The sequence below is a fragment of the Schistocerca piceifrons genome, chromosome 1 (genome assembly GCF_021461385.2).
Source record: "Schistocerca piceifrons isolate TAMUIC-IGC-003096 chromosome 1, iqSchPice1.1, whole genome shotgun sequence".
NCBI classification, from domain to species: domain Eukaryota; kingdom Metazoa; phylum Arthropoda; class Insecta; order Orthoptera; family Acrididae; genus Schistocerca; species Schistocerca piceifrons.
In genome coordinates, this window is record NC_060138.1 from 839,075,892 (window position 1) to 839,101,790 (window position 25,899).

The 25,899-nt window shown below is 40.7% G+C and overlaps 1 protein-coding gene across 1 annotated transcript in view; it reads right to left on the minus strand.

Annotated features, from left to right (window-relative positions):
• Nucleotides 1–25,899, minus strand: part of LOC124775530 — a 174,736-nt gene that overhangs the window by 64,209 nt on the left and 84,628 nt on the right. The window contains exons 5-6 of the mRNA XM_047250364.1: nucleotides 22,718–22,973; nucleotides 9,113–9,287 (exon numbers count right to left, since the gene is read on the minus strand). Of these exons, the coding sequence (XP_047106320.1) occupies nucleotides 9,113–9,287; nucleotides 22,718–22,973 (431 nt within the window). The remainder of the gene's footprint in view (nucleotides 1–9,112; nucleotides 9,288–22,717; nucleotides 22,974–25,899) is intronic.

The following is a 25,899-nucleotide window of genomic DNA, read 5'->3' on the forward strand; positions in this document are numbered from 1 at the left end:
AACACATGAGAATGCAGGATGTCCCTGACATATAGTTGTGCCATCAGAGTTCTCTCAATCACTAAAGCTGTTAACATGTAATCACACACGATGGTTTCCCACTCTCTGAAGCTGGGAGTAGCACTACTACGCCTCTCAAAACAAGGGGAGACTGGGACTACTCCCCAGGCGGCCGCCAAATTCGCCGATGATAGTCATCCGACGTAATGCAGAACCGCGATTTATCGCTGAACACAATGCTACACAGTTCATCAGCAGTTCTTGTTTCCCAGTCATGGAACCACTCCAAAGGCAGACATTTCTGTTGTAGTGACAACAGCAGCCCACGCATGATGAAGCCTTTTATCGCTCCTGTCTAGAGCCTCTTTATCGGGAGAATGACTCATGTGTGCACAGTGACAGATTGTCTGAAGCGGATTAAATCGAGTACGTGGTTCTAATTTTCATCTACTAGAGGACAGTAGTGCACAGAGACATTCAAGCAACTAGTCAAGAGAATCTTTTCGTGAATTGTTATATTTATTTCTTGAAGGTTTTTTTGTTTATTTGTGTTTGTACAGTTTTGTATATATTTTAGCAGTGTGAACGATGCGTGAATGTGGTCTAAAGTAAATATGTAGATCATTGTTGTACTGATAAACGCTGTACGAACTAGTGTGAGAAAATTTTAAGATAGAGTGAATGCAGACGACGGGGAATTTTGTATCATAATATGTTAAGTAAGTTTACGATAAAAGGAAAGCTAATTCGACAGCAAATGAAAATAGTTAATAACGTAAATTATAAACAAAATATCAGAATGTTAAATATTTATTTCGGCAAAAAGTACAGTTAGAAAGTGTGTTAATTGTTGATTGGTTAGTCATGGAAAGCGCGGAGTAACGCGGAAGAATAATGTTTATCTATTAGAAAAATGACCAATCAGAACGGAGTATTATTTGCGCGTCTTTTCTCTTGGAGATAGAGAATGCTTACACCAGCTAAGTAGTCGTAGCCCAGCATTTCAATGGTAAGGTCGTGTGTAGTATGAGCTCCGAAGGAAGTTATAGTGTGCCGATTTTAATTGTACTACATGCCTCAAAAGTGCTTTAAAGTGAAAGCATATTTATTTTAGAAAGTTCGCCGGCCGGTGTGGCCGAGCGGTTCTAGGCGCTTAAGTCTGTAACCGCGCGACCGCTACGATCGCAGGTTCGAATCCTGGCTCGGGCATGGATGTGTGCGATGTCCTTAGGTTAGTTAGGTTTAAGTAGTTCTAAGTTCTAGGGGACTGATGACCTCAGATGTTAATTCCCATAGTGCTCAGAGCTATTTAGAAAGTTCGGATTTTTTTAAAGAATTTTGTGTATGAGAAAAGACAGTAATTCCGCGTGGCGTGTTGAACAGATCGATGACTAAAAAACTTGAGTGCATTAGACACCGATAAAATTAATAGTGTGGCGAGCAGTTTCATTTAAGAACAATCCGTGCTTAGTAGCTGTTCAGATATCGGGAAATACGTTACCATAAACTTGCTGACGGGAATGAAAGGGTTTTTGCATGACTGTGTTAAGATTAGCACGGGCTTGGCAGTGAACGGGTGATTCTCGACTTCAGAATATACCGAAGTTCTGCCAGTATTTCCACCTTTCGTTCAAAATTAAGACCTTTTCCCGATTCGTAGAACAGGTATGTTGTATGCAGCCAGGTGCGAGATGCAGTACGGTAAGTTTCTGCTCGGCTTTCCTACTGGCGATCTGCTGCAACAAGTTCACAGGTAGGTGCAGGTAAACGGACGAAAGGAAACCGCGGCGCCGCAGTGAGACGCCCTATTTGCCCAAGAAATTCACAGTGCCGTAGACACTGGCGAGCAGATTGATGCCGTATTCCTGGACTTCAGGAAGGCATTTGATACGGTTCCGCACTTACGTTTAGTGAAAAAAATACGAGCTTACGGAATATCGGACCAGGTTTGTGATTGGATTCAGGATTTCCTAGAAGAAAGAACACAACATGTCATTCTTAACGGTTCAAAATCTGCAGATGTAGAGGTAATTTCGGGAGTACCGCAGGGAAGCGTGATAGGACCTTTATTGTTTACAATATACATAAATGACTTAGTTGACAACATCGGTAGCTCCGTGAGGCTATTTGCAGATGACACGGTTGTCTAAAAGAAAGTAGCAACATCAGAAGACTCGTACGTACTCCAGGAGGACCTGCAGAGGATTAATGCATGGTGCGACAGCTGGCAGCTTTCCCTAAACGTAGATAAATGTAATATAATGCGCATACATAGGGGCAGAAATCCATTCCAGTACGATTATGCCATAGGTGGTAAATCATTGGAAGCGGTAACGACCGTAAAATACTTAGGAGTTACTATCCGGAGCGATCTGAAGTGGAATGATCACATAAAACAAATAGTGGGAAAAGCAGGCGCCAGGTTGAGATTCATAGGAAGAATTCTAAGAAAATGTGACTCATCGACGAAAGAAGTAGCTTACAAAACGCTTGTTCGTCCGATTCTTGAGTATTGCTCATCAGTATGGGACCCTTACCAGGTTGGATTAATAGAAGAGATAGACATGATCCAGCGAAAAGCAGCGCGATTCGTCATGGGGACATTTAGTCAGCGCGAGAGCGTTACGGAGATGCTGAACAAGCTCCAGTGGCGGACACTTCAAGAAAGGCGTTACGCAATACGGAAAGGGTTTATTATCGAAATTACGAGAGAGCACATTCCGGGAAGAGATGGGCAACATATTACTACCGCCCACATATATCTCGCGTAATGATCACAACGAAAAGATCCGAGAAATTAGAGCAAATACGGAGACTTACAAGCAGTCGTTCTTCCCACGCACAATTCGTGAATGGAACAGGGAAGGGGGGATCAGATAGTGGTACAATAAGTACCCTCCGCCACACACCGTAAGGTGGCTCGCGGAGTATAGATGTAGATGTAGATTTCACAGTCCGGCTGCTGCTAGTCTCCGACCATGGTGCGAGATAACACTGTGTATTGTAGGAAGTCCATTAGTTGTTTTCGGAGGACCAGCGCGGATGTGAAGAGGTTACGATGTGCTTGGTGCACAATATGGCGTTCCTTCGACGTGGCGGTCAGACATGATCGACAGGAACCTTGGCGATGATCCTATGCAGTCCAACATCGGGTCACTGTCACATTCTAATTCCCCATAAATCTCGATACTGCGCGATTCTAGCAGCTGGGCAAATGGAGACCCACAACCAGGCCCGTTTGGAACTGTGTCAGGTATGTCTCTTATGTAGCCTACAAGGCCTGGTAAAAACACAAAACACGAATAACACCAACGCAGTGTGCTCGTCGCTCTATCTGTCACAAAGAACTGCAAGTCATTTGCATACCCACACTGACGGTGTGAAGTGTACAAAGTTACACTGATAACTGACCATGTCTTTTCGAAGCTTAACTTTTCTTGGCAGGCGGAGCGTTACGAAAATTAAGAGCCAGACGTGTTGAATATATTTAGCGAAACGGTTTTCGCCGGCGAAAAATATTTAAAACTGATGTAATATCTCTTCGAAACGTTTGAGAGTGAGACCTTCTTACAACGGCGTAAAGGAGAGAGCCTTCTAAAATATACGAACGAGTTACTGCGGAAGCTTCATAATCCTTCAACGAACAGGCAGGACACGACTACGCCATCTCACATTCGCTAAGTAAATTTAACGTAGTGTTTAAGCAGAGCTTTGAAAGGGGAAAGCTAGATAGATCGACTAGCGCTCAGTGTTAAGTGACTTATTTTTTTAGTTACTGGCGCTGTAATTAAGGTATTGTTTTCTGGAAGATATTTAACGACAAGTTGTCACGGTGGTTACTACTGATAAAACGCAAGCTCGTATTGGGGAAGGATGGGTAAATAAATAATCACATTCGCCTTAATAGATCGAGCACAGGAAACGTACGCTGAATGGCCAGGATTGGATTTGAAGACCGCTCCGCTAGGAAGTTCAGTATTTTAAAGCAGTGGGTCAGCTGGTTCAGCGTGTTGATTACCTTCTTCGGTTTATAAACAGCAGCTGTACTACAAGAACCTCTTGGCGTGGCAATGTTCGGTAGGGAATGGAAAGGTGAACTGAACTGATGATCCGACGGTTCACTTCTTGAGTAAACAATTCTGACTTCCATTACCACTGACAATTCCTTGATGCTTAAGAACGTCTCCAACCAACCACTGCCTTCGAGTCATGTTGAGTTTTATCCCAATTCGATTATTATCTTCCAAAATTTCTCCTTGGTTTCCTTAACAGCTTATTGAATCTACAGGCTGAATAACAATCAGAATAGCCTACAAACCTGCCTCATTCCCTGCTCAGTAACTGGTCCCCTTTTCATGACCTTCGACTCTTGTAACATTACTAAACTCGGTATGTCTTTTTTCTTTTTGAGTCCTCAGTCTTCTGACTGGTTTGATGCGTCTCGCCACAAATTACTCTAGTGGGCCAACCTTTTCGTGTCAGAGTAGCAATTCCAGCTTACGTCCTCCGCCGCACGGGATTAGCCGAGCGGTCTTGGGGCGCTGCAGTCATGGACTGTGCGGCTGGTCCCGGCGGAGGTTCAAGTCCTCCCTCGGGCATGGGTGTGTGTGTTTGTCCTTAGGATAATTTGGATTAAGTAGTGTGTAAGCTTAGGGACTGATGACCTTAGCAGTTAAGTCCCGTAAGATTTCACACACATTTGAATATTATTATTTTTTTTACATCCTCCATTATTTGTTGACTGTATTCAATTATCTGTCTTCCTCTACTGTTTGTATCCCCAACAGCTCCCTCCAGTACCATGAAAGTTATTCTCTGATGTCTGAACAGATGACCTATCTTCCTATTCCTTCTACTTCTCAGAGTTATCCATTGATCCTTTCTTCGCCAATTCTGCGGAGAACCTCCTCACCGCATACCTTTCCAGTCCATCTAATTTTCAACATTCTTCTGCAGCACCACATCTCAAATGCTTCGATTGCCTTCTTTTTCCGTTTTCCCACAGTCCATGTTTCACTACTGTGCTCCAAATTAAGGCCTATGTTTGATACTAGTAAACTTCTCTTCCTTCAACAGGAACGTTCTTTTTGCCAGTGCTAGTCTGCTTTCTACGTTCACCTTGCTCCGTCCATCATGGGTTACTTTACTGACTAGATAGCAGAATTCCTTGACTTCGTCATCTTCGTGATCCCCATTTCTGTCATTTCTGACGTTAAGTTCTTCGCTATTCTCATTTCTGCTACTTCTCAATACTTTAATCTTTCTTCTCTATTCTTTCAATCCATCATCTCTGGTCGTTGAACTATTCATTCCATTCAATAGATCTTGTAATTCTTCATCACTTTCACTGATAATAGCAATGTCGTCAGCGAATCATCTTATTGATATCCTTTTACACTGACTTTTAATCCCAGTCTTGAATCTTACTGTTATTTCCTTTCTTACTTCTTCCACGTATACACTGAACAGTAGAGTCGAAAGACTAAATCCCTGTCTTACACTTGTTTAATCCGTGCTCTTGGTTCTTGGTCTTCCAGTTTTATTGCTCTCTCTGATCCTTGCACATATCGGTATGCATACGACAGCATGAGTAACTAGTATGTTCCAAAACGCCACGCATAAAAACGGGATTTTTGCGATGCTCATACCTGGGTCCTATCGCTGATAAAAAGGCAGCGTCAATTGTTTTCGATTGCCCTTGGGCTAGGTCCATTTGTATACCAACAGAAGGATTGTCTTAGTGTCACTATCCTACATATAAGGTCAAAGTATCAATATTACACACTTTCACCTACTTAGGCAAATGGAGCAAATGGTTGGTTCTTTTTGCATTTGATGTGGTCTACGGTGGGCTTGATGGGTCTTATGGAGGCACCATTAGTTCATGGTTGATTCCTCGGAAAACCCCACAAAAACGGTTTTTTTACTTTATTTTCACCGTTACCAGTGAACCAAAACCTAGCCGTGGATTCCGAGATGGCTATTCATACTAAATGACTGTAATTTTTACAGTGTATTCCTAATATCCAGATCTTGAACGACCTTAAAATTTTCTTCATATCTTCATCCTTTTCCGAGATACAAAGGTTCAAAATTACCCCATTTGTATTCATAAAATAAGCACGTAAAATAAAGTAGTTTGTAAAGTGACGTAGTACGGAGAAATATACTGTAAAATGTCTCCGTCATCTTGTGGAAATCCCATGTTGTAGAACTGAAGCACGTGCGAAATTTGTTTGCGCGTAAAATCCGTTCTGAGGTGTAAAACTCTGAGTTGTTTCAGTTTTGCGGCAGCAAAATAACTAAATTGTATTGGCTAATACATTCCTTTCCACATGAGTTACAAGCCCTGCTGCAGTAGGGAAAAGAGGGGAACTAGTGTAAAAATACTCCTTTCGGAGCACGAAAAATGCTAATATGTACCTGTTTACTTAAAAGACTGACTGAAGAGTGAGATACCAGCTGCCTCATTCGACCTTGCTCAGAACCTTTAGTAAGATTTCCAAAGATTTTGGCATGCGAACATATTGGTCTTTTTTTATGCAGAGAGAGCAGACAGAGGCAGTAGCAAGGAGACGGAAAAGTAATAAATACTGGAAGATACTATACAGTGGTTGTGTTATAGAAAGAGCGGAGGAGACAACGGCAGTGTGAGGGAAAGAGAGGGACACAGTGGCAGTGGAGTATAGTTGACAGTGATGGAACAGTGCTAGCAATAGAGAGAAGGGGATAGTGCGAGGGAGGAGACATAAAGATAAAGAGAAAATGAAGTGGGTGAGAACCAGTGGTAATGAGAGAGATAGTATATGACAATGACAACATGGAAGACACAGATAGTGACAGCGAGAAGAGACAGCAGCAGTAGGAAGGAACGAAGGACATTGTAACTGTGACACAGGAGTCAATGACAGAGAGACACAGAGAGATAATGACAATGAGCTGGACTAAATGAGTTAATGGGAGCAACTGAGAGTGAATAGTTATGAGATACTTACATCCATGGACTGGTGGGTGTGAGGGAGTTACAGTTAGGGAACTTTCGTCTTCACACAATTTCCCCCCCCCCCTCCTCCCCCCAAAACACACACATACTCAGAGGCCTTTAATGTACTCTTTCCACAAACCCGCTGGCTCCTTTGCATTTAACAGGAGAACTCCAACTGCAGTCTTAATATTACCGCCCTTGCTTTTAATTTCACCGAAGATTGTTGTGATTTTTCAATATGCTGAATCAGTTTTTCCGGCAACCATTTCTTTTCCGATTTCTTCACATTTTTCATGCAGCTATTTCGCCTTAGCTTCTGTGCAATTCCGTTTATTTAATTCCTAAATTACTTGTATTTCTATATTCCTGGATTTCCCGGAACAGATGTCCATTCACCCTCAACTGAACTGCCCACTGAACTATTAATTATCGCCGCATGTACAGTCTCAGAAATCTTCAAGCGGATCTCTTCGTACCTTAGTACTTCCGTATCCTACTTCTTTGCGCTTTGATTCTTTCTGATTACTCTCTTAAACTTCAGCCCACTCTTCAGTACTAAATTGTGATCTAATTCTATATCTGCTCCTAGGATTGCCGTACAATGTTATATCTAATATCGGAATCTCTATCTCACCATGATGTAATCCAACTGAAATCTCCTTGTATCTTCAGGCCTTTTGCAGGTGCAGCTCCTCTTCTTGTGATTCTTGACCACACTGTTCACTATTACCATCTGAACTTCATTGCAGAATCCAGTAAGTCTTTCTCCTCTCTCTTTCCTACTACCAAGCCCATATTCTCACGTAGCCCTTTCTTCTTTTTCTTTTCCTACGACTGCGTTCCAATACCCCATGATCATTAGAACTTCACCTCCATTTAGGTACTGAGTTACCTGTTCGATATCCTTGTATATGGGTACCTGTCAAGTTATAAATTGCTTTCCGCTCTCTGTACGTTACCCCTGCTACCTTCATAATTTCAGAGAGTATAACCCAGTCAACATAGTCTGAAAAGCTTTCTTTAAGTCTTTAACTGCTATAAACGACGATCTGCCTTTCTTCAGCCTGTCCTTTAAGGTACGTCTATCTTCTAAGGTACGGCCGTGTTCGCACATTTCTCCGAACTCCAAATTCTGACATGAAATTGATTAAAAGATCTTAAAATTTAACGAAATCTGTGGAACAATTTGGAATATGCTACAAAAAAGCCACGAAGGGGATGAAGGTGAAGGTTTAAGAAAGTCATAACGGTTTCTACCACTCCTGAAGTCCGCGCGGCCAGCGTCGCACGGAGCCGACTTTTAAGCGACGCCACACGTAAGACCGTTCAGTTCAGTCAGTTCAGATCTGTCTAGTCTAATCGTTGTGCCTCAGTTACTACTATGGATGGACGGACTGGGCCTAACTCAACGACTTGCACTATTTATTGATCTGGATTTCGCTGCTGGAATTCTAGTTAAATAAAAGAAGTTTATCATGCAATGGGTGTGCATCTTATTATTTTGCTCTCTGCCGTAGTACCCAACAGCCCCTTGGCAACCACGAGCGGGGCAACTAAACACTGGGAACGACTGTCGCAGTCTCAGAACACGTTTGCTTACCATTCAGACCTCCGTACGCCCGTTGCTGATTGGTAGTCGTTCTGTGGTCGTAGTTCACTGCAGCGCATTTTCGCTTAATGGTTATCTGGTAAACGTTTCTCGATTTGACATCCTTTACGCTGTTCTGACGTTATTATCGAGTTGTTTCTCTCCACCCTGTGTAAGCCATATAGCTTAAGTCGCAGGTTCCGATTTACAATGTCCATCTGCATGAATTTATCTGAAGCTCATGACATTGGTGATCTGTTGAATAACATACATAAGCAAATAATAGAGAAGACTTCGATTCGAATCTAAGTTAGGTAAGGACACTGCACTAATACTTTGTCATGACGCTCTTATGCGTGATTAAAACATTTGAGGATTTATGAGTTTGCTGAGAACTACATAGACACCACTGCACCTTCTCCTCACTCCCTCCCTCCTTCCCGGCCAGCCACAAAGAGACTGGCTGCTGTAGAGGATACTTGTACCTCGGCTACCAGACCGCAACCGCAGCTGCTGACCTGGTGCGGAGGGCTGCTTACCGGTATCCTGGCCTCGATCAAGTCCAGCACGGCGTCGCGCACGCAGGCCGTCTCGCGGTCCACCTGCTTCTGCTCATCCGCTGGGGACGCGTCCTGGCTGTGGCCGCACACAGTGCTCACTATGGCGCACAGCACCATCATGGCCGCCGTGCCCGCCGTCTCGCCCACTATCCACCTGCAGTGTTCAGAAGGAGTGGTTACCTCACAGCAGAAAGCTCCGTCAAAAACAGCATATTTACGCAGAAGGGATTAAGGAATCGACTGTATGCCACCTGAAGCAATAACGCTGGTATTCACTACACTGATTTAGAAATACCCTTGGTAAACACATTGGTGCCTTCATTCCGAAAACTTATTCTGGTACTGTTCAATAAGAATTTTTATCTCGTTTAAGCCGAAAGAACCGTTTCAAATACAGTGAGCGATGAAATACGTTAATCGTAATATATGTTGAAGAACTTTGTATATCGAGTTTATGTAGTGCTCAACTAAAGAAGTCACTATGTTATGCATGTCTCAAACGTTGTGTCTGTAGCAGGTGTTACAAATGCAAACATAAAAGAGTTCAGTTCTCTCATCTTACAGTATTTGAGTTCGTAATAATACAGACTTAACTATTACAGAAACAGGACAATAGCAGACTAATTAAGTAAATAACGTTTTGAGCTGGCTCTTTCAGCACACAGAAGTCACATACTACTCCCCTATAATGGTGGCACAATTAATGGGTGCAAGACGTCGGACTTTCATATGTTGAGGGCAACTGACAAGTTGCCATACCAAAGACTTTCATGTTTTGTGGACAATTCGGAAGTTGTCAAACCAAATATATACACGATAGTGCGCAGTAATTCGGCAGCTTTTGCAATAGCAGCAGGAGAGGGTCACAGTAAGAAGCAGAATAATGCTGCACTCAGAAAATACATTCAGATGAATTAGTTTGAAAGGCAGTCGCCCCAAACTCATGCATTGTTCCATGAATATTCTTAATAACGATCACGAGTATTCTGTGGGATCGTTGCAAGTATAAGAGACGGCACTGAGGTACTGAAACAGTTTCTCTTTCCAGCAAGTGAAAAACAAAAATTAATTACCTCAGACCTCCTCTTGTTAATCTTGTTTTTCACTTAGAATATTGGCGTAAATTAATATAAACGTAAACAACTCTCTATGATCTATGTCAACACCCTATGAGTCGCCAATTTGTATCTCATATTACTCAGATTTCAAGAAACATCCACAATTTTTAGAACATCCATTAGTTTGCATAGATTCCTGTACTCCGGCATGAACTGATAGTGAAACGTGAACTACAGGTAACATTAGTACAAAATTGTTTCGCATCCTATCTCTCTCTCTCTCTCTCGCTCTCTCTCTCTCTCTCTCTCTCTCTCTCACACACACACACACACACACACACACACACACTCAACAAAAGTGGTGCCATGGTGTAGAAATGACACAAACAAAAGAAAAGTGATTCGCTTCTCTGTGTAGATGAGACTTTATTGTTTACGAGCTGGACTTAACGAGTTTCTCATATTAACCGACTGAAAAATCACTGAAGTCACAAGTACACTTAACAATGTGAAACTTCGCTGTTTGCTTTTGTACGACCTGTCTACTGAGTCTCTTTTGAAAGCTTATACAAAGGTAACCGTATCAACAACAACAACTCCCAGTTGGATGCGTTAATTCTTTCTATTTAACACTCCATTCTTCTTTCCTGCTCCATAAACACTTCTATTTACACAATTACTCCATTTGTAAGTGGGCTGTTTAGGATTTTATGTTGCTAATGCCACGTAGCGCTCCGTACGAAAATCACTGACTGTGCTGTGGGCAGTTTGTGGCTGGTTAGCATTGTTGGAATATTCGCTTGTGTAGTGTTGGGCAGTTAGATGTGGACAGCGCGTAGCGTTGCGCAGTTGGAGGTGAGCCGCCAGCAGTGGTGGATGTCGAGAGAGAGATGCCAGAGTTTTGAGAGGACGATCTGGACGTGTGTTCGCCAGAAAAAGGAAATTTGCAAAGATGGATATCACGAACTGATAGATACATATGTGATGAGTTTTGAACGTTATTAAGGTAAATACATTGTTTGTTCTCTATCAAAATCTTTCATTTGCTAACTGTGCCTTCAGTAGTTAGAATCTTTTATTTAGCTGGCAGTATTGGCGCTCGCTGTGTTGCAGTAGTTCGAGTAACAAAGATTTCTGTGAGATAAGTGATTCATGAAAGGCATAAGTTATTGTTATTCAGGGCCATTCTTTTGTAGGGATTGTTGAAAGTCAGATTGCGTTGCGCTAAAAATATTGTGTGTCAGTTCAGTGATTATCAGAATAAGTAAAGAGAAAACTGTTTGAGTACGTTGAGTATTGCTCAGCTGTTTGAAAGTCAAATTACGTAGAGGTTTTCCAGCACTGTCATTTCAAAATTTTTCGAAGAGGACGTTTCACATTTACATGACTGTGCAAAAATTTAACATGGAAGTAATGCAACATTACACAAAGTCAGCTTAGTTATAAGTGAAACAGTCGCCAAGCACTTAACTAATAACACACACTGGGACACACCACCAAGAGTTTTACTGTATGTGTCATAAGTCTTGAAAAGCAAGAACATTTCAAGAACATTCGTTTGTCGAGGTATATTACTTGTCTATAGAACAGAAATAATGGCTGATGATGTTTTAAACAAACTAAAAATGAAATACTTCTACGCTCAATGCATTTTTATTTGTTTCACGTGACGACATGGATTCCTCATTTACAGCACAACTAGTAATATTTACTACTTCTGAGGTAGGTATCACCGTAATTGGAAATTTACTGTTAACTCGGCCTCTAAAAGAAGCAACTAATGCTGAACATATACTTGAAATTGTTAATGCAGTTTTCAAAAAGATTCAGATATCAATGAATACCATCTGGCTTATGAACTGTTGATGCCTCTGTAACTGTTGATGCACAGAATAAATTTTTCGACACAATTCATGAAAGAACAATACAGCTGCAGATCGTTTGGAAAGTATAACAGTGTTTCACTGCATTATTCACCAACAAAATTTGCAAGGAAAATTGATAAAATACACATATGTTTTGGAAGTCATAACTTTGACAATTTACATTCATTTGAACAGCACCAATTAAATGCAGTTGTACTAAGATGTTATCAGATTATGAAAGTGTGTCATATTATCCTGAAGAGATGTTGTTGTGTGAAGAGAAAATGTAAATATGATTCTATGATTTGGACCTAGAAATTACAGTTTTATCAACAAAAAGGGGAAAAAAGTCAATCAAGAAAAAGTTCTTAATTTACGTCACTTGTAGACTACATAACGTAATGAAATAGATTCAATCTCGAATTACCAACCCTAAGTCAAATAATTCATGAACAACATCGATATTTCGAACCTTATTGTTTTAAGCTATGCGTTATTGAGATTTAGATAAAAGTTAAACCTTGTTGTCATTTTCCTTCTCTAGTAACTAAACAAACGCTTTACGACCGTTATCGAGGGGAACTGAGAGCATTAATGTGTTACAAAGTATTGGTGGCTTATGAGGGAGGTATTTTTTTTATATTTATGGGTGCTGACGTGAATGATATGACAGAAAATTTTCAGATGAAACTTCTTGAACTTCAGGTTGATTTAGTATTAAAATCACAATTTAAGAACTTTATTCCGGTGGATTTATATATATCTTATTTGACAGAGGAAAAATATACAAACTCATAAACAGAATCATGATGATAATATGAGACCACTATCCTCGGAAACAAAGTCAGCACGAGTCTCAAATTGCTACAACAATGATAAATACAAAATTTAATGAGTATATTTTAATTTTGGAGCTTCGTCTTGTACGTTTATGGTAATTTACGCCATGTTAAAATGTGTTCTGAAGAATTAATACCATTAAAGCGTTAAAATCATGTCTTCATATCGTATTGGGTGTGGTGCACGAAATGTAGACATCTATTCCTAGGAAAAGTGAGAGAAATTCGTGCTACTCTTTGAGAGAAGAATGATTTTACTTTAGTCCCTACTATCACAAGGAAAGAAGAAATATTTCAAGAAGATTTTTAAAATGTAGTCGTAGATGGGAGAGGAATCTGGGTGGCACATTCGTGTCTTTCGTAGAGAATGTCAAACTTTATACAAATACCACTGAATTCTCCACATTATTTAAGCTAACAATGGTTGTAATTAAGTATTATATCGGTATGTGGAGAACTTGTATCCTGCCTCAAACTTTTTGAGGATGTATGGTAAGAGTTTGAGTGAAAAACTTTGTATCACTTGAGGTATGGTCTAAGACCTCTATATGAGTTACATTAATTTGACAGAATTTTATAAAGTCAGTCTTATGAGAGAATTGGTGAAATATTGCTGGTGGAATATTAAAATTGTTCTATTACCTTGAAAGTGTCAATGCCGGACTTCTCACTGGACTGCAGATGTCTCTGATGAAACTCGCTGCGTGTCTTTATTTTGGGCAGAAACACTTAAGACGAATTTTAACGTAATTCAGATACATTACTTCAAACTCCATTGAAATTTGAGGCAGCCTTTCTATTACAGATCCCACTAATTCACAATGCCTCACTGTAAGTGAAAATGGGCCTGTTATGCGCAGGAAATGGTTTAACCTGAAAATTACTGCAAAGATAAAGACAATCGCTTATTCCAGCCCCCAGCGTGCGTTAACTAGCCATTAGAGATCTACAAGTTCGTTACAAGGGCCTACTTAGACAGTAGCGCTTATCAGCATAACTACAGCACGTAGCCTAGTGACATCCGTAGTAGCGTCAACTGCGGGCATATACTACCTGATCAAAAGTATATGGACATATATTAATGGACATTAATATGGCGTGTGTCCATTCTTTGCCTTTAAGATGGCTTGAACTCTGCTGGTGACACTTTCAACGAGACGTCTGAATGTGTGCGGAGGAATGCCAACCCACTTTTCTTCAAGATCCGAAACCAGAGAGGATAGCGATATTGCACGCTGTGGTCTTGAACTAAGTCGGCATTCTGACTCACCCCAAAGACGTTCTATTGGGTTCAGGTTGGTACTCCCGGCAACACGGTCTTTTTCTAGAGTTATTTTGTCCTCCAACCTTTGCCTCACAGATGATGCTTTATGACAGGTTGCATGCTCATGGTGATATAAGCAACTATCCTTTCCGAACTATTCCTCTACTGCATTCAGTACACAGTAATGCAAGATGTGTTGATATCCACCCCATATTTGGCGTCGTATTATGCGCAATCAGGTGGCCATATCCTAAGCACGAAAAACACACCCATACCATAACACTACCTCTTCTGAACTACTCTGTTTGTTCTACACTTTGAGACAGGTAACGTAGTCCAGGCAGTCGTCAAACCCAAATCCTTCGATCGGATATAGCGAGATGCATCACTCCAAATAATTCGTTTCCATTCATCCAGTATCGAAAACGTCACACTTTACTACCTCAGGCATCGCTTGGCATTACCTCCAGAAATGTTCGTATCATAAGGAGCTACTCGACCATTGTACCCCATCTTTTTAACGCCCTGCGTACAGTCATTGTATTAGCTGGACTGCTAGTAGTACTGTAGAACTCATGGGTGATTCCTTCCTCTGATTTTATGAGATTTTATATTTTATAACCACCCTCAGCATTGCTAGACAGTCTTTGACTGTCTGTACATGAAATCTGTGCGGTCTTGGTATAGCTGTGGTCGTTCCTTCGCGTTTCACTTCACAATCATATCACCAACAGTCGACTGGAGGCAGCTTTAGAAGGGTTGCAATTTCCCTGACATATTTATTACTCGGGCGATATCCAATGACTAGTCGAAGTTCGAAGTCACTGAGATCTCAGCACTGTTACTGCTTCACTACTGACTATGCAACAGTCCCCGCCACTTTATAGTCTTGGATCCGTCTCTCGTGATACCTAGTGGCGAATTTCACATTACATAGCAGTGGTCAAATACAGGGTGACACGCGGGAGACGGACGGTTTTGAACTGCGTAGTTCCGAGGGCGCGGTGGTGTGAGGTGGTCGTGGTGGGGATAGTTCTGATTCACACAAGACGCCATTTCATTTACTCAGTCACTATGGAGCAGTAGGACTTGCAACGTCGAGTGTTTGTCTATGACAGTTTCGTGAAAAGTGCGATTGTTTCGTGCGCGGTTTAATGTCGGTCGATATGGAGCTGTTCCGAGCCGTAACACAATCCTCAGATGGGTGGAAAACTTCAGATCAACTGGAAACATACTGGATAAGAAGTATCCTGGCCCGAGATGCAGAGTAACGACACCAGAAAATGTTGAAAGGGTAAGGCAAGCGGCAGTCAGAAGTCCAGGACGGTCAGCTAGACGTCATGTTAGTGAGTTACGAATCAATCGTGAATCGGTTGGTCGAATTTTGCATAAAAATTAAAATTCCATCCCTACAAAATGCTCATTGTCCAACAACTTAAGGAAACTGATTTTGCTGTACGAGAAGACTACGCTTAACAGAATGCAAGTGATTTTGGGATCGAATGAAAATGAAATTTTATTGATGAGCGATGAAGCTCATTTTCATTTAAACGGGACCTTGAATAAGCAAAACCTACGTTACTGGGCTCTAGAGCATCCACACCTTATCCACCAGCGTCCTCTACACTCAGGAAAAGTAACAGTCTGGTGTGCTCTTGGCTCTGTTGGCATTATTGGACGTTATTTTTTTGAAGAGAACGGGACCACAGTTACTGTTAATTCGGTTCGTTACTTTCGTATGCTTGAAACATTCTTGAAGCCAGAACTAAGACGACGACGACGAATCCCTTTTAAACGCGTTTTGTTACAGCAGGATGGGGCAACATCACACACCGCATACACTTCAATGACAGTTCTTAGACGCATGTTTCCTGGCCGGATTATCTCACGTTTTGGCAATGTTCCTTGGCCGCCCAGATCTCCCGACTTGTCAGTATGTGGCTTTTCTCTGTGGGGGTACCTTAAAAACTGTGTCTATAACCACAAACCACGAAATTTGGACGAGTTGAAGAATGCAATCATTCAAGAAATTGCTGCCATCCTTGCAGAGATTTTAGTCCGTGTGATGGAGGATTCTGAGAAGAGACTTGAGTCCTGCATTCAAAATGGACATCACCTTCACGACATTATTCTTCACAAATAACTTTGTTAACTAAAATGGCAAATAATGAGCTTTGATTTTGTGTAAATAAACATGCATTGATTTTAAAGTTGGCTGAGTATTATTTCATTAAAAACCGTCCGTCTCCCGAGTGTCACCCTGTACTATTGAACAGATAGCATACATGGCCTCAAGACTCCCACCCATCGACGCCGTATTCTCGGAGTGGAACTGAACTTAATAGTAAGGCTGGACTATACGTGTCTGACTCGAAGGTACTGGAGGCAAAGCGCACTGTTGCCTAACTTGACGGCAGGCTTCGGCGCCAATATTCGCGTCATCAAAGTACGTTCTAAACTGAAGCTCACGTTTTTTGTAAGTGGAGCCCCTCCATCCCCACACTTGCATTGTGACCATTCAAAAAGAACTTTCACCTCTGCTTTGGTTAGTATCTAAAAAGAATTCCTCTGAAGACGTAGCAGTTTATTTTCGTTTGGCTTGTTAAACATTTGCAATTTTCAGAGAAGCGTCATGAGTGGCGAATTCTAAGTAAAACTAACACATTTCTCTTGTTGCCATGTTAAAATTTGCTTCTTTTGCCAAAACAACAGCGGAGTTTACAAAATGTCATCTCACAGACATGTAGTGCAGACGCAATTACGAGAGACTTCTGAAACAGAGGTTTTGTTAAGTTTATTAAGTGAGGAACTGAGGAAAAGTAAGGTCAGAAGCTTATGAAAAAGCACATCATCGGTACAAAATAAACGTGTAATGTCTTCAGTTATGTTGTTGCCACATCTACAGTATTTCTCATTTCATGGCTCTTTAAACTTAAATACTATAATTAAAAAAGTCTGTAGTTAGTGGAATAACACTTTCGATAAAGAAGTTTTGCAGAGTGCTACCATTTGCCAAAACTTCTTTTCGCTATCTCAAATCGTTTATGAAATATGATGAATGTTGTGGATACTTCGCTCTGTTTTTATCGCTGGCGCGGAGCGATCGGAAATGAGTGCCCTACATCAGATGCATGTTCTCAAGATTAGAGACCTCGACGCAAGCCTAAAGAAAAATTCATATGTTAGCTAAATTTCACACGCAGCAACTTATTACGTAATATGCACCAAACGCAAAATCATTGCGACATCTATTTTTCACTGCTAACTTTTTCGAATTTCTCGCAGTGTCTTAATTCCATGTAAATATCACAGTAACTATGATGGTCACATCATCATAAACCTGACATATAAAGCTATAAGTAACGCAAAAATGAAATCTTTTTATCGAATAGTTTCCGTAAAATCGTTTCAGAGAGATCGCATCGATTCTATCATCAACGACCAGCCGAAAGGTGGCAAACAGTCGGCCTCCCGTTCTCAACAAACAAAATAACTCGCCCAGCTCTTGGGAAGAAAATTGGTCTCTGCGCATCGGTCACCGTATCCTGCGCGGACTCTTAACTGGAAACGAACGAGAAACGAATGCGATATGAATGATCCGCAAATGAAGGGCAGCACAATGTTTCTGGTAGTGTGCTACCGTGGCTAAAAACATAGTCTGCGTTGCTAACCCTGGAGGGAGGCTTCACTGGACAACCTCTTTTACGTCTTTAGGACAGGGACGAGTGTTAAGTTTCGCCTCACCACATGCCGCCAATTCAAGGACATGCAGACAAACGAACAAAATTTGAATCTAAACAGCTTTTTATAACCTGCTAATGTCATACCAGTATTTTTAATAAATTAATGTTTATGGTAAACACATAATTATTCGGTCATAGCTGTGCGGTAGGCCCAGCTGCCCGCAACACATTGATGATATGCGCAAAATTAATTCACTGAGATAAATTTGCACATTCAGTTTATGTACTTGATTAACATGGTTGTCATCGATTAGTAATTATGGGTTGAACGTAACGATCGATTTTGCCTCACCTACACGGGCATGAATCACTTTCGAAATTTTTGTGGAAATATTTTACATACAACTATCTGACACCCACACATACGCTCAGATATCAGTAGTTCTGTCATGATGAGTGATGGTGAGTAATTGAGCTAATATTTGTACATTTAAGTCGGCTGCCCTCATTTGGCTGCCTGTTCTTGGGTAAGCATAGCTGGTGATGGAAACCTCCCTCCCCTCTCCAAGCTACTTCCCCTACTCGCATGATTTGGTGGCACACGCAGCATCACTGCCCAGTGGGGTAAGCAGAGGTACACGGTCAGGAGCACACATATATGCATTGTGGTACTGAAGTAAGTATACACTATACAACGCGTACATTTAATAACTTTTAACACAGTTTATATTCACTGACGTAAAAAAGATGTTCCATTCCCCACTTCACGCTCTTAGGAGTGGATTGTTTCATCTTCCTGAAGTATCCTATGTTCTTCGTCACGTACAGGCTATTTGCATACCAAATTTCAACGAAACTGGTTCAGTGGGAAAACGTTAACTGAAAAAGTTACTTTCACGTTTATAATATCAGTAAGGAAGTATGGATTAAACACGCAGAGGATCGTATAACCAATGTATTCATTAAGTTGAATTGTATTATGTAGAACATGACAATCAAATAAAACATTTCCACAAATATGATAAAACTTCAAAAGTCAGAGTAAACAGCTTCTTCAAAAAGTAAGTATGTTTTCCTATTTCCGTTATATTCTTCAAATCAATAAATATGTTGTACTACACTTTTTTTTAAGTAGCTTACGTTCTTCCACTGGGTCGAAGCACATTTCTTCAAAATTGGTTCAGCGACTTAGTCGTGAAAAGGTAACAGGCAAACATACTTTTGTATCTGTAATATTAATGTGGATTACAGATCATTAAGGAGAATTAAAAGTAAAATAAGCGTAACTCGTGAAGTAAACGAGAGAGCGGGCCTTTACGTGTTCGCTGAGCAGTACCACGGGGCCTATCGATACAGACAGAAGAAGGGATTAGTAGGCATTTGAAACGTTTCCTTTTATGTATAAACAAATTTAAGCCCTAAAAATAAAATAATTTATGCAAACCTACGTAGGGAGCACTAATTTTTGTATTAAATCCGTGTATTGACTTTAAATTGTCTTATAATGTAATGTATTAATTTTTAAATGTGAGAGAGCATACAGATGTCAAAATTAGTAAAAGAGAGCAACTGTATTTTTTAATTGGCAAATAATGCATCAGATGCAGCGCAAGTGGCGTCAACGATCAATTTGTTTGCGATCAGCCACGCTGGAAAGGAGTGCAGCGAAGTCTCTTGAACATTTTTCCACACAGGAGGCTTTGAGAACAGAAAGAGACTGAGGGAAAATGACAGTAAAGTTACGTTCAGTTGTCTGCTTGTATATGAGGGTTGTCCAGAAAGTATGTTCTGATCGGTCGCTAAATGGAAACCACAGTAAAAATCAGAAATATTTAATTTGCCAGAGTTAGCTACACTTTCCAGATATTTTCTACATAATCGCCGCTCCGACTTTGACATTTGTCGGAGCGTTATACCAAATTTCCAATACCATCGTCATAGAAGGAAGCCGCCTGTGCTCTCCGATAATTCAAATGGTTCAAATGGCTCTGAACACTATGGGACTTAACTGCAATGGTCATCAGTCCCCTAGAACTTAGAACTACTTAAACCTAACTAACCTAAGGACATCACACACATCCATGCCCGAGGCAGGATTCGAACCTGCGACCGTAGCGTTTCTGATAATTCTCTACGCTGGTCTATAGTGCGTAGGCTGCACCCATGTGTTGTCTTTGTCTTCGTATCCAGCATTTCATGTGAACAGAGATGATACTCTGGACGAGCCAATTAGGGCTGTGTTGTGAGTGATCGAACACTTCCCATCGAAAAGGCTGCAGGAGCGTCTTCACTGCCGCTGTAGAGTGCGGCTGAGAATTGCCATGAAGAAGGAAGTGGGTGGCAGTTGTGTTAGGTGGGCTGCATTCATTAAGGCGAAGCCTCTCAGCGGGCCCTCCTACTTGGCGGGAGCCATCGTTGTTCTAGGCACCTTTACTCGCTCACAACTGAAAAGAGCGTCTTGATTCGATAGACGGTCATACAAGAGACACTACCCAACACATCTTTGCAAAGCTTCATCGGGTTTTCACTGTGGTGTCCATTTTGCGACCGATCGTAACTTACTTTCTGGACAACCCTCTCTCTCTCTCTCTCTCTCTCTCTCTCTCACTCACTCTCTTGAAGCCCGCTCTCTATTGATGTCTCCGCTCTCTCTCAATGATCGCTCTCTCGAATGATTCTGTAGCAGGCAGTTGTAATTAAAAGATATTTTCAAGGTGTGTGAAGTATTTATCTGCATAAAAGTATCGTCAAAATATGAATTATGGTTATTGTTTACCAATGTTTCATATTCAACAAATTAACCTTTCCTGCCAACTTTTCTATATTTCATCTATGAGAACTGCAAGACTGCTGATATAATGTTTGCTGGCCGCTATCGAACATCACTGATGTTCGAATTTGTTGCAGTCACTCGTGTATCCCTGAGATCTGTTAAGCCGATCTGTAAACGCAGTTTCCGGACAGCACTTCTGTGCATAACGCGTGATATTAGTGATCGGCATACGGTCAACAAACGATGTGCGCGGTCCGTCCACTCCATGGTACGAAAGCAGGTTGGACAAAATCTTAAATTGCTAATTTTCTCTCCCTTAGTGGTAAAATTATTTGTGCCGTGTTATAATTTAAACTTATCTTTTACGGTTTTCCGAAAATCCTTCACCAAAGAAGACGAAGTAAATATTTCTGAATTCCAATAAAGAACAACTGCCAAGATGAGAAACATAGAAGTAGATATCCTCGGAGTAACGACGCTGCTTAAATCACTTAATAAAGGCAAGGCCTCCGGTCCAGATTGTATACCAGACAGGTTCCTCTCAGAGTATGCTGATAAAATAGCTCCATATTTAGCAATTATGTACAACCACTCGCTCACAGAAAGATCCGTACCTAAAGACTGGAAAATTTTTCAAGTCACACCAGTACCCAAAAAGGGAAGTAAGAGTAATCCGCTGAATTACAGGCCTATATCACTAACGTCGATTTGCAGTAGGGTTTTGGAACACATACTGTATTCGAGCATTACGAAGTACCTCAAATAATACGATTTATTGACACATAGTCAGCACGAATTCAGAAAATATCATTCTTGTGAAACACAACTAGCTCTTTATACTCGTGAAGTAATAAGTACTATCGACAGGGGATGTCATATTGGTTCCTTATTTTTAGATTTCCAGAAGGCTTTCGACACCGTTCCTCACAAGCGTCTTCTAACCAAACTGCGTGCCTAAGGAGTATCGCCTCAGTTGTGCGACTAGATTCGTGATTTCCTGTCAGCAAGGCGACAGTTCGTAGTACTAGACGGAAAGTCATCAAGTAAAACAAAAGTAATATTCGGCGTTCCCCAAGGAAGTGTTATAGGCCCTCTATTGTTCCTGATTGGCATTAACGACATTGGAGACAATCTGAGTAGCCGTCTTAGATTGTTTGCAGATGATGCTGTCATTTACCGTTTTGTAAAGTCATCAGAGGACCAAAGCGACTTGCAAAATGATTTAGATGAGATATCTGTATGGTGCGAAAAGTGGGAATTAACCCTGAATAAGGAAAAGTGTGAAGTTATTCACATGAGTAATAAAAGAAATAAGCTAAATTTCGATTACGCGATAAGTCACACAAAACCGAAGGCTGTAAATTCAGCTAAATACTTAAGGATTACAATTACAAATAATCTGAATTGGAACGATCACATAGATAACATTGTGGGTAGAGTAAACCAAAGACTGCGATTCATTGGCAGAACAATTAGAAGGTGCAACAGGTCTACTAAAGAGATTTCTTATACCACGCTTGTCCGCCCTATTCTAGAGTATTGCTGTACGGTGTCGGATCCGCAACAGGCGGGACTGACGGATGACATCGAAAAAGTAGAAAGAAGGGCAGCTCGTTTTGTATTGTCGCGAAATAGACGAGATAGTGTCACAGATATGATGCGTGAATTGGAGTGGCAATCATTAAAACAAAGGCGATTATAGTTGCGACGGGATCTTCTCATGAAATTTCAATCACCAGTTTTCTCCTCCGATTGCGAAAACATTCTGTTGCCACCCACCTACATAGGGAGAAATGATCATCCCGATAAAATAAGAGAAATCAGGTCTCGCACAGAAAAATTTAAGTGCTCGTTTTTCCCGCGCGCCGTTCGGTAGAGAGACAGCTTGAAGGTGGTTCATTGAACCCTCTGCCAGGCACTTTACTGTGAATAGCAGAGTAATCACGTAGATGTAGATGTAGAGGTGATTGTGTTTTTTTACTTGGCTGTTTCTTTTAATTAACGGCACTCCACTTAATTTCCTCTTATCAAAATTTATTTTTCAGTTACCACTAAAGAGCGCCACACGAAATAGAGAAAACTTCATTTTTCAAAGTACTGACTTGAGCGCGAGCGCGGCCACGTCCGGGTAGAGCGGCACCAGCTCTCGGATGCGCAGCTGCACCAGCGGCAGCAGGAACTGCAGCAGCAGCGACACGCACTGCGGCTTCGGGGAGTCCTTCAGCTGGCCCAGCACGCCCTCCGTGTCCTTCCGGAAGCTGCCACAACTCCACGTCAGCTTCGCTCGCACTACTCTTACGTCTAGCTTGTTACCTGCTCCATTTTCACTGCTACCGTATTTTACGAGCTTATCAGACGCTACAGATAAGACACACCTTAATTTTTTAGCATTTTTAAAAAATAACATTTTTACCATTTTTGTTGTTAAGACTGCAAAGCCAGACTAAAAAAATTCTTGGTTTATAAAACCGAACTGACCTTTAAAATCCCGGAAAATCATGTGAACTTTCTTCTTCTTCTTACTCTTCGTCATCATAGTTGTCCTCATCATACATAAGATGGTCTTCACTGCTATCGAGTGGGTTACTTATGCCGCACTTCTTGAAAGATTTGAGATTTTAAGATTTAACAATAATGTCTTTCCTCACTCTAGATCACGACTCTTTTATCCACTGACACACTTGTTTGATTGTAGGTCGTTTTAAAGCTCCCTTGGCCGTGAATTCTTGATGGGCTTCATCCATAATCCATTTGTTCCATTCCTCTCTCATATGCACTTTAAATGGTTTATTACTTTCCTTCTTTGGTATTGTTACAATGCATCCTGGATTTCCCATTGTTTGATTAAATGGTTTATTTATGGAGACATCTAAAGGTTGCAACTCTGAAGTAAGTCCTCTCGGAATAACAGCAAGCTCTGTATTTCCCTGTCTCAATTTCCTTTTCACTGAATTTTTTAAAGGATCACCAAACTGATCTAACACAAGAAGAGAACTATTCTTCTATAAAGCATGTTTCCTTCTCTCCCACACACTATTAATCCGTAAATTCATACCAACCTTGCCCATCTAATCCTTGTCATGTACATGAAAACAATTTTTGGCGGTATTTCCGAAGGTTTTGGCATCGTTTTGCTATTGAAATTATCATTGGATTAAGTTTAGTACCGTCAGCACAACATGAAAGGACAACAGTATAGTGCATTTTTGCATGTCCACTTGTTTTTAAAGTCACAGTTATAGCATCTTTGATTGCATCAGTTCCTTTACTCGGCAGATGAAGTGTCAGAATGGTTTCGTCCATATTTGCTATTTGGCTTAATTCCACACTTATTTTCTTTCGATGTTGAATAACAAAGAGATGGGGAAAGATAATATTTTCTCTTCATAATTTTGTGGCATTTTCTGAGATAGTTTGGTTTTAGTTCGCATGCTAAGTACTTGACGCTTTATAAACCTGTAGCATCAACCAACTCCACCCTTAAAGTCTGTTAAGTTCCACTCTAGTGCTAGCTTACGAGCGCGTATTTGAATCGTTCTTATATTAAATCCAGTGCCATTTTGACTGTGTCCTTGAATCCATATGAGTATGTCATCTTCTATCTTTAGACATTTTGCATTCAGTCCTATTTTTGCACATTTAGTCTTCCTCATTTTTCTCATTTCCTCTTTACTAGCCCGCAAATCGCGATGGTTTTTTTCTATCGGTGGACGGCTGATATATCTCTCAGCTGTTCTGTTTCCACGATCTTCTGCATATGTTATTTCTTTCAATTTATAGCCCTCATTTTTTCCCATTGCGAAATTAGCTACTAGCAAAAGTATTGTTTTGTTATCAATGACACAAATCACTTTCTGTTCAAGTTCACTGGCACCGTAGAGTCCAATCACGCATAATAATGTTCTGGGTTTGTGATGGCAGGGCGAGAAGGAGACGTTGTTAGCAACTCATGTTCGTCGCATCGGTGCACTACTACTGTCAGATAGAGATAGGTTTCCCGCTGTATGGAATATATGGCCATTTTTAAGAGTAATGGGAATTTTGAATCAAACAGTGGACTTTTTTATTTAATTTCGAGTATAAGAAGCGCCTGAATGTTTGAGACAATTTTTCTAAGAAAAAGTGCGTCTCATAGTCCGTAAAATACGGTATATGAACACAGAGAGAAGCGTTGTTGTATTCTTCTTTAGTCATAATACAACTATACTAGAAATGTTAATGCTACGTTTTATACGAACAAATATGACTCTATCAGTAGCCAAATTTCAGCAAAGTAGACGAAATTTATGAGGACGAAATTCACAATGAGAAAAAAGAAGAAAAACGCTGAGCTGAGGCTATAATAAATGTTAAAACGGATCATCCTATATCCGGACAATCGTAACTGCTTGACATAGACCTCGCGTTTCTAGTATGCATACTAAAGGGACAGACCCTAGAGTTAAAACATTGTAGGATGTTTTTCAACTATCACGGATGCTGGTGCAAATGAATTCATTCTCTGCTCTAAAACAAAAGTTACCGTCAGTATTTCAAACATATTTACTGCAGCAATTTCAGGCGGCACTATTTGAGATGGTAAAATTTTTGGAAGCATCCACACATCGAATTTCCGATACGTCGCATAAGTGATCACTGCAATGACGCTATATCGAACGTACAATATCGATATTTTGATGTATCGGATCATTGATATGTCACCCAGGGAAACTCTTATTTGAAAAAGAAAATAGTTATTCGGTTCAAAACAGGAATCTGTTACTATTTATATTTATTCTTTGAGAGGTAGGTCATCGTTGATTTGCACACAACTTCTGTCAAAAATTTTCACTGTTTTTAAAATCAAGAATATTTGTTATAGAGGATTAAATATATTAGAACTGTGTGGACACAGTTATCAGAGAGAAAACAGTATGCCAAATTGATTAGAAGAAGTGATAAGTTGATATGAAACATCCAGAGTCTTCAAACAATAGTTAATTTGGTAATAAAGAGTAGTGTGGACAAAATTTCTATAGAGAGGTCCAGGTTTGTATGTTGCGAACAGATTCAGATGGATGAACGTTGCAGTAGTTACTCAAACACGACATTTACACAGGTAAGTTGGCGCGCAGGGCCCATAACGTCATTTGATAGGATGTGTGAAATACGGTGAAAAATAAGGTGCTGTGCAAAACTCAAGTACGACAGTAACTTTCGCATTATATGTCACTGCCAAAGAACATACATCGATGAAAATTGAGAGCTACTACAGTATAGTACAGAAGGTAACTGAAGAAATGCT